The sequence below is a fragment of the Malania oleifera genome, chromosome 2 (genome assembly GCF_029873635.1).
Source record: "Malania oleifera isolate guangnan ecotype guangnan chromosome 2, ASM2987363v1, whole genome shotgun sequence".
NCBI lineage: Eukaryota > Viridiplantae > Streptophyta > Magnoliopsida > Santalales > Ximeniaceae > Malania > Malania oleifera.
In genome coordinates, this window is record NC_080418.1 from 117,780,523 (window position 1) to 117,791,048 (window position 10,526).

The following is a 10,526-nucleotide window of genomic DNA, read 5'->3' on the forward strand; positions in this document are numbered from 1 at the left end:
TTTAGTAAATTTCCTCTCCCTATATTATTGCTACAGGAGTACAATAGTGGGATGGAAAGTAGTAAAAGTTTTTTCTAGCATGTCTTCATCAGTAATATTTTCACCACATAATTTTAACTTCGAGCTAATCTTATGCAGAGCTGAGTTATATTCGCTGACTGTTTTAAAGTCTTATAACCTTAGGTGCAATCATTCATATTGAGTTTTTGGTAAAATCATAGTATTTTTGTGATCAAATTTATCCTTTAAATTTTTCCATAGAATAAATGGGTCTTTAACAGTGAGGTATTCAGTCTTTAATTTTTCATCCAAATGATGACGAAGGAAGATCATAACTTTTGCGCGATCTTGCAGGGATGTGGTATTTCTATCTAAAATAGTGCTTCCCAAATTCATTACATCTAGATGAATATCAACATCAAGAATCTATAATAAATAATTGTTGTCTTTGATATCAACGGGAACAAATTAAACTTTGTTTAGGTTCAACATTTAAATAAATTAACAATAATCAGACAATTTAGAAAACAAAATGTAAAAGCTGAAATAGTAATATAATATTATTTTTATTTTTCTGGAGTACTTAAGTATGTTTCTTCAATAACATTATTTTATTTTTCTCAATTTGCACTCTTCATAAATATGATTCCAATTTACAATATTAAATTGGATAATAATTTACCACCTCTTCCGAAAGTTAAATGTACTATCCCATTTGAAGAATAAATGTTTCACTTTTTTAAGAGGTCGATTTGAACATCTCCTCGGATACCTCTTTCAGAAGATAAATATTTATCATCTCTTTTGGAGATTAATTATATAACCTCTTCAAGAAGTCTGTCTCTTTAAAAGATTAAATATGTAAACGAGAGATTTAAATATATTACCTCTTCAAGTAGTCTATCTCATCAAGAAATTATATAAATAGACTTTTCAGGAGGACTATCTTACCATCTATTTTGAATATTAGTACTCTTTAAATTTTAAAAAACATATTCTTTCTCAATATTTTAAAAAATATCTCTAATTATAAAACAATATGGATAATAAGACATTTATTAGGATGAAAAATCAAAGAGGTTAAAGATGAATGATCCGTGACATTTATATTTTTTATTTTGTAAATAACTAACAAAAACACCACCTTACTTTTCAATTTTCTAATCTAAGGAAATTCAAAAACATCTTCTGTTACTTTTTAAAAATTTCTAACTCTTGTGCAATTTCCATTTCTTACAATGCATAGAAACATAAAGTTTAACCTTAAAACTTTAAAGGTGTGAATCTTGCGGACTTTTTTCTAAATTCAAACATTCAAATTCACCTCATAATTTCAAATAAGTATAAGCTTTTAAAAAATATCCTTTCTAAAAATTATTAGTTCTGTAATAATCTTAAAATCTAGACATAAAAAATCATTTAATACACTTGAGACACTTTATTTTTTACTTTTTTTTTCACAACCAGAATATAAAGAATAAACTAAAATTTTATAATATTTTCCAAAACTATCATCCTTCACCAGTACACCTTGAAGTTATATATTTTGCCTAGCTTTCAAAGTATTTCATCCACATCCAAATGGAACTACGTCACGATTTTCAAAGTACAAGAAAATCACACCTACCACCATGGCTAATTGCAAACGGTGCGTTGCAAAATCACTCCAAACATTAAAAAAAAAAAAAACCTGAGGCACACAAAAAGTAACACTGAACCTACAAAAACTCTGGTGCCTGCGCGTGAGAGAGAGAGAGAGAGAGAGAGAGAGAGAGAGAGGTTAAGCTAAATGTGATGACTTGGTCCTGATTAACAGCCACAGATAAAAATATCCGCCATTAATAATAACAAAATGCATGGAAGCCATAATAAACAAAACATTCAATAATCAAAAACAGATGCGAACAGGAAAGAAGACAAGTCATCAAAACCCAAGCTGAGAGCTGGCTGGTTCCATAACAACGACAAACAGTGAAGGGGTGAGATGTTTCTAGGTAGTATTGGTGGCCCTGGTGTAAATCTGCTGGCTAGCATGGGCAGATATCATCCTGATTAAGCCTCTTGCCATCAAATCTTTGATTGCCCTACGCGCCAGTGATCCATTAATCTGAGAATGACGACGCCAAATAGGAGGAGAATGAGAAAACAGCAGAATAATCTTCATGCCAGAGTTTGATGATACCAAAAAAATTAATGTACACGTCATGACCTCTATATTCATCCACATCATCTTTTATATCATGCAAAAAAAAAAAAACAAAAATAGTTGCACTAATCTACATTATGGATTCCAGAGGCCAAGCGCAAACCACACAAGAGTGTGCACATGTATTAAAAAAGCGCAGTTGGCCATTATATTTTCATCAATGGCTACGCCCTTTAAAACCCCAATTTCACAGATTCAGCAAAATCCCAAAATGGGGGAGGATGAAAGGATAACATGTCCCCAGCATGGATCTTCTAAATCCCAGCAATGGATCAATCAAATATGAATGGGCTAACCGTGCAAGAACTGCTCACTAGTAAGAATAATGAATCCAGTAAAGTACACCCAACTCAAGTACAAGGAATCTGAAAAATGATGAAACCAAATCAGTGAAGCAAGCAAAAATCTGAAAAATATGTCGAAGAAATTCAAAAAAGCAAGAGAGACGGGAGACCACAGTTTTATGGAGGCTGGAAAACAGAAAACTGAGTGAAGAACCAGGCTACCATTGAGAACATAATGTCAAACAATACAAGGACGATTTCCAACAGCCCCATTAATCAATTTACAGTTCTTTTTGAATCCAGTACACTTCGAGATAAACCTTCATCGACGCCAAGATTCCAAAAAGGTACATGAGCATCTTTTACAGTATTTGGAGTTCCTTCCATCTCAGGTAGTTTATGAAATGCAATCTACAATTATTTAATGTCTCTAAGCACTTATTTGGCCCGATAGTCGAGAAAATCCCACTAGCACTGGATTTCACTACCTTGGATGCATTATGCAAGCAAAAGTAGAAATTGAAGATGTGAAGAGTGGAAACAGAGTACACTGGGTGTATCACTTTATTAGAAATTGAAGATGTGAAGAGTGGAAACAGAGCACACTGGGTGTATCACTTTATTGCAGAATAGCTCTAAAATTAAAAGGGATGGATACATACAGTAGCCAGACGGTTTAGCATTGACAAGTAGAAGATAAGGGAAGGGATTTAATCAATATTTTACCATATACTAATTCTTGAATCATTACCTTACACATCTGTCTCTCTCACTTGGATAATTTGATAAGAGAATTAAAAGAGAAAGAAAGAATACAAAGACAAAGGACGGTGCCCACTAGGAAAAAATAAAATAAAATAAAATAAAAGGCAAACACAATCAAATTGAGATTCGAATCATAAATCAAAATTTCAATTTTTGGGAATCAAGAATCAAGAATCAAATCGGATCAAATGGTGAGATTTAGCACAAATTTCCAAAGCAATTCTAAATGGCACGCACATATATACATACAAGCAAAATAGTAAAATAAATTAAAATTTTGTCAATAAAAAACCATATTCTTTCTCAAATTAAAAAGGAAAAATATTAACCTAAAAAATTATAATAATTGAACCAACTTGTTTGAAAAGACCAACTTTTGAATCTAAACACAACAAAACATGAGTACCACCTAAGCCAATGAGTGTTCTGCTCCTCCTAATTGGCAAGACACTATACTCCTATACTAAACCCCCCCCCCCCCCCCCCAATAAACTGAAAATCCATAACTCCAATTGCTACTCCACTTCTTTAGTCGGCTCGGGTGGGGTGCGGGGGTATCTAGAGTTAAGAATGGCTTTGTGAAGGCAGCATAAGATCTAAAGTTCTATTTTCTCCTCTTTTTTACAGCAAAATGAGGTAGACAAGGGATGGAAGGCAATCATGAAAAAAATAAAAGCAATAAAGAAAAAAATAAATGCTGTATTGGGGTTTAAACTAGTCACGTCTATTAAGATACCAGAATCATGTGAATCAATAGATTCATCAACGAATTCATCTGTTTTTCAATTCACTAGTAACAATCGACTCGATTTGGTGTGGAATTGATACAAACAATATGAATTGAATCGCAAATCATAAGTCTAACAAATATGGACCAACAGGTTAGTAAACCGAAGCTCTCCATGGAGTATTAAGTCGACTCAACTCTCCAAAAGTACAAAAACAACCAAAGACCAAAGTAAGGCTAAAAAAGACCAATATATCAGTGCAAATGAAAATGAAGAAATGCATTCCCAAAGATACTTGTTTTGCTTTCAACCAAATGCACCAGACAATGACAAGAAAAACGCACTCTCTAGTTTTTCCACCAAAACCAATATCTCAAGAGAAACAACTCCTCCACATTACTCAAGACAAACTCCTTTCTTCACCAAAGCAGGAAAAAATATTTTCAGCGACACCAGGCACAATGGCAAAACAATACTATAAATAAATAAATACACATATATAGTTTGCTTAAACAAAACAGGGATATAGGTGATAAAACCTTCTTAGGCCTCCTTCGAACAATCATTAGTATTTATTTGGTTGAAAATCATGCACTAAGCAAAGGACTTAACTTCAAAAGGGGCTTTTTGCCTTCTAAATAAACTTTCAAGAGGGAAAATTTCCAGTCGAATGGAGAAGATATGCATAAAAAGATTTACGGGAGAAATTATCGACAATGTCTGTACACCAAAGTCTCTTGTCCAAAGAGAAGAGCATGAGTCAAGAATAGAACCAAAGAACTAAACTCAGCCATCTCTTTATCATTACAATAGCCAAAAGAACTGAAGACTCAAAAAATGCAAGAAAAGAAGAAGCCATCCTGACCATATAAGTTAGAAATAGGAGCATCATGAAAGGTATAGAGATTGTAAAAACAAAGAAACTTAGCATTCTAACATTTCATCAGCGCCCATACTTGCTTTTAAATTAAATGAAGAACACACCACATCCACCCCTCCCCCAAACAAAAAATGTAAACATTTTTAGGCACTAGGCTCTCTATCCCCAAGCTGTTTATAGACCAGGATTCCTTACAATCTCTCTTTCTCAACTAACTAAAATATCTATCCTACTACCCCCTACCTTGTACCCAAAAAAAAAAATTCAACGTCAACATTTCTTTCCTCTCAAGCATATCAGCAAGGATCTAAAACAAGGACAAAAATAACTAGGAATGCTAGACGAGCAATGCAAATCTAACCTAATACAACCACCTAAAGAAAAGACCCAAGGTTCTAACCATCTAACCTATGAGCAACTCTTTGACAATTGATTCCAAAAAAAAAAATAGAATGAGAATTAAACCCCAAAGCAAGACCTAGACAGGTCAAAGGCCACTCCTTAAAATTACAACAAGCTTAAAACTATCAAACTTAGGCTTGCACTATTGAAAATATACTTATATACAAATTAATCCTAAGGCCTAAAATTTCTTACAAATCAGAGATAAAAAAATAATTAAAGCACTCTTAAAAATCTCCAAAGCACCTCTCAAAAATAGGAACCGTATCATCAAAAAAAAAATGAGGACAAAAAAGAGTATCATTCAAGAGAACAAGATTTACAAGAAGGTGCATAGAAATTCTTCTAAAAAAAATAAACAAACGCAAAGAACATCAAAATAACACTGCCCGCCAATGACATTGTGAATCTGAAAAATAGGCTTCTCTAAAAAAGCCTGCTGCAAAGGCCCACAATGAAGCCAAATACTAAATCTTAATCAAAGACAAAGGCATCAGAAAATGAAGATAAAAAACTAACCCACCCCCCAACTAACCCAAAGCGTCGCACCTAGACAACATCCTACTCAAGCCAATAACTAGGTAACAAAAAGGGAGAAAAGTCACTACGACACAAATCCCTCAAAGTTGAAAACCAAGCCCTACATCACAATATTTCAATCTAGCGGAATGGGAAATGATCAATGATGAATATAGTATGAATCTCTTGGCTCATATTATGAAAAGAATATCTCACTCCATAATCAATGAGAAATGATAGGTGCAAGTAGCAACTTAAGTAAAATGAACATGAGAAAAAGGAATCTCTCTCAATTGTGATCTCTAAAAAAGTCAATTGTAATTCTATAACACCCAGTTTCTTGTGAAGCGAAGGCCTCCCCCCCACTCCATACTCAAGGAGAAATTATAGGTGCAAGTAGCAACTTAAGTAAAATGAACATGAGATAAAGGAATATCTCTCAATTGTGATCAAAAGTCAAATGTAATTCTGTAACACCCAGTTTCTTGTGAAGATAAGCCCCCCCCCCCCCCAAAAAAAAAGTAAATAAATAAATAAATGACCACCAAGAACCACACAGCCCATCCAAATCCCAAAGCTAATCCCAAGAGGAAGACTGAAGACACCATAGGCAAAAGTAAACCATCACTTTTTCCTTCCTCTAATGTCGAGTAGCATAGATAACAAGAATAACCTTAGCAAACAAAGTACCAAAACAATTAAATACCTTCAGTAACACCATTTTCTGGAAACCGCTCTCAATCCTTAAACTTAGATTCCCAAGAACTCCTAACCAAAAACCCATCCATGGATTCTAACCTAGTTTCCTCGATAAAAAAATATCAAGCCTACTTTCTACTAAAACCTAGCAAATTGCCTTACATTGACCCTCTGTCCTAACCATCTCATATTCCAACTCAAAATCTTCATGTTAACAGCCCATCCATTCTATCCCTCCCCCATCATAATTTATTGATGATTCAAGCTTTTTAATCCAATACTATCTCCACATTTTCTTCCGACAACCCCCCTCTAGAATAGAATTATGCTTTCACCTCCTCCCCAATAGGACAAACCAACAAACCAAATCAAAGTCTTTAGTATCCTCCCCACCCATCCCCACCCCTCCCCCCTAGTGTCCTCCCCACACCTCACACCCCCACAACCCCCCAACCAAAAATAAATAAATAAATAATCAATTGCTACATCCCATTCTGAACCCATCCCCTTTGGCAATTCAGTGAATCACCAACAACCATGACTGATGATGGGTGGAATCCCTTTATCATAGCTCATGTCACCAAAACCAGAACTAATAGAATTATACCTCAGATTAATAAAATTACTCAGAACATAGTTAAGCTTCCTTGAAGAAGGGATGGGGATGAGATCAGAAATTATCTACAACTGATAAGGTTACCTCCCTCGAAAAAACACAAAAAAAAAAAAAAAAACAGCAGCTTGGTTAGTGAGCTTGCAAAACAGTAAAACAATAAGCAGAATTTGGAGACTTAAGATCACCCAAATCGGCCTCACAGTTACTCAATTCTTCCTGATATATTTCCCATAAACAAATTTGCATCAGCAAAGAACAGCATAGAAGGCCCAGACACAGAATCAATGTCAGTGTGTTACCCCAGACCATTTATTAGCAGCTCCTCTCCGCATCTTCGGCCACCAAAACACAACCAGCTAGGACTGTCCAAGCTAGTTTCTGTCCCAACACTTTTTTAAAACCTATGAAAAACCTTTTGATATCAGAATTTAATCTTCCCCCAGCAGAAACAAAGTCATCCAACAAACCCTCTCTGCTTCCACAACCCTGGAGACTCACACCTCACTAGAATCTAATGCAGGCAAACATTCTCATCCAGACCCAATTGGGTTCAAGCAAGGATCAAACTCTGTCTCATCATCTGTCATGTTTCCAGGACTTGCCAACTACTCTATTTTCTGTTCCCACTTGTTCTTTGTCATACCTTCTTTACTGCTCTCATACTTGGCTTTCCCATTGATCCCCATAGACTGATCCTTTCTGGGCCTGGTATGAGATGATTTCAAAGTCCAAGCAACAGTGACTTTGTTCAAGCCAAATTTAGCAAGAGGAATGAACCAGACAATCAAACTAGTTGGCCCACAGGACATTTCAAATTATTTCCTTACAAGCCATTAGCGAGTTTTCAGGCCCACTGTTTTAAATCAGAGTAGGCACAACATACTCAAACCAAATATAGCCCCATTGGCCCTAACTCTATCAAACCAATAGTCTTAATCCCATTGTCTTTGTCAAGAGACAGTCCATTCTTCTTAGCTAAGAGCAGCCCATGTCAACTAAAATTCAAATATTAACCATATTTCCACGCTAGCAGACCAAGAAAACTTCAGTTCCTCATCTAACCACTTACTATCACCATCTCTTTGGTTCAAGGTTCCATTTCAAATAGCTCAAGTGCCCATTTTTTTTTAAAAAGTGGCAGCCCAACCCAGACAACCCATCAGGTCAGGCTGGTTCATGCCAGGCCACCCTAGTTCACCACATTTCTGGGTTCCTATCATAACACAGCCCTGATTATAACTAACTAGTACATCTCTAGCATGATCATGGAGACGAAACTCACAAAAGCAAGTTGCAATAAGAGATAAACACTGCTGGCATCACCAAGACTCTTCAATACATTAAAATTACATATTAGTTCAAAATATAGTAGCTGACACCCTCTTGAAATGCCCACAACAGATGATGAAACCAAACACTTCACTGATTAATCAATTGGCTTATTGACCAGCATGTTAGGATAATATCATCATGCAACGGACTCATAAACATAGACCACATGAATTAAACAGGGATCTCAAAACAATTAGAACAGCTGAGATCAGATTATACCCTTAATCTGTCTGACAAGACAGAAGGTGTAATAAGCTTGTACTTTGGAACTTCTGAAAGAAGCTTATCATAAGTTCCCTGATCGAACAAAACCATGTTGTTCACCTTCTCCTTTTGCTTTCCTTTGCTCCATTTCTGCATACCAAAAACTCTAATCTCATAAATAACCCTCCAAAACACAGGAAAGACAAAGAACCAACTCACCCAAATTCCATCAAACAATAATCTTAGTAACTTAACAGACTCAAAACTGTATTAAAACGATTAAAGATCCAAACCCTAATCTTACCTTCTTCTTCTGCTTTCCTCCGGACTTTGCAGGCTTCGATGACGGAGGTGGAGCCTTTTCCTTCTTCGGTGCCTATCAAACAACCAAAAATCCATTAGATCACTAAAGACGAAAGACATAGTCTGTTCGATTGCAGAGAAAAGGCACGAAAATGCAAAACAAAGTTACAGCTTCGAATCCAATTTCCTTCCGCTTAACCGTGTCTAGCGTAACTAGGAGACTGATTTGAAATGAGTCGATGTGTTTTACAAACAAATCAACATGAAATATGAGACTCTAAACCCCCTTCCTTCCCTTACCTTCGCTATTCCTTCGTTTTCTTAGCATCCAAACAAATGATAAAGGAAAAGAAGCAGAAGAATCAAACTTACCATGCTGCTGCGAAAACTGTCGGGTACTTGGTGTCAGAAGGTAGCAGCTATGGGCGTTGGAGCACTTGGAAGAAGAGAAGGCTGGAGTTGGAAGCTGAGACGGGAGAAGAAATAGGGTTTAGAAAACTAGGGCTTGGCCACGAGATGGCTAATGTGCGCCGGGGGGATGTTTGGTCACAGGGTCAAAGGGGTGCTTGTACTGGTTCGGGAAGCCCTTCCATCCCAAACGTATTATTTCGATTATTCGACTTCATATCCCCATTTTTACAAAATTTAGGATTTTAATATATAACACTTAAAATGCATTTCTAACAGAAAAATATTAAATTACGTTTTCATATTCTAATTATTGTTGTTACAAAATTGGTATACATGATAATCAATTTTTCTTTATTAGGGTGAGCTTTCTCATTAATTTAAAATACAAGATGATGAAAGTAACCTAACTCTCATAAGTAATTTATTATCGTATAAGAAATGTTGTCAATAAATTATTTTAGACGAGTTATTATAATTTTTCCTTTAAATAAATAGTTTTATAAAAAAAGAGTTATAGATACATTCTAAAATATTAAAAAAATGGACATTAAACAAGATGTTATAAGACTAGAGCACTTTGAAAGGAAGAAGTCAAGTGTAATGTCAAGATAACATTTTTACCTCATCTCCAATACTAGGGTGGTTTTCTTTCAAGCGTAACTTATGAAGATGTTTTCAAATTTGAGCAGCTCACTTCATTCCCCAACCCTCAACACTATAGCAGATTTTGAGTTGGGGTTTTGAAGAGATTGGTCCCCGGATACTATGGCATGCTCTATCTAGAAGAGATATTCCATCAGAGCACAAATAAGAACGATTCAAAGATAACCCCAAAATCCTTTGATTAGGATCTTAAACTATGACCAGACCAATATTATAGTCTATGAAACAACCTAAAGTTTGATGCAACATCATCCTTATAAATAACTCATTCTTTCCTTTTCTCCTTACTAATAATTCCCAATACCTAAACCTATCCCAAACCGTGTTTTGGAACTTGCCTTCTCACCCCTTTTAAGAAGGGCACTTTTAAAGAATGCATACTTTTGAGCTCATTTTCATCTAAAGATTTGAATTTACACAGATTTGTTCTAATCATTATTTACCATGAAAAGAAAGGAAGTAATTTAAGTCGAGCATATCACAAAATTCCCAAGTAGAGCAAAAGTTAGTATTC

General features: G+C 35.3%; 1 protein-coding gene across 1 annotated transcript; it reads right to left on the minus strand.

The window, feature by feature from the left end:
* Nucleotides 1-1,780: 1,780 nt before the first annotated feature.
* LOC131149219 (small ribosomal subunit protein eS25y-like) lies at nucleotides 1,781-9,571 on the minus strand. Its single transcript, XM_058099471.1, has 4 exons — nucleotides 9,311-9,571; nucleotides 8,940-9,011; nucleotides 8,651-8,785; nucleotides 1,781-2,107 (listed from the first exon to the last, which is right to left on the minus strand). The coding sequence occupies exons 1-4, from the start codon at nucleotides 9,311-9,313 to the stop codon at nucleotides 1,991-1,993; spliced, it is 327 nt and encodes a 108-aa protein (XP_057955454.1). The 5' UTR covers nucleotides 9,314-9,571; the 3' UTR covers nucleotides 1,781-1,990.
* Between the last annotated feature and the right edge of the window lie 955 nt (nucleotides 9,572-10,526).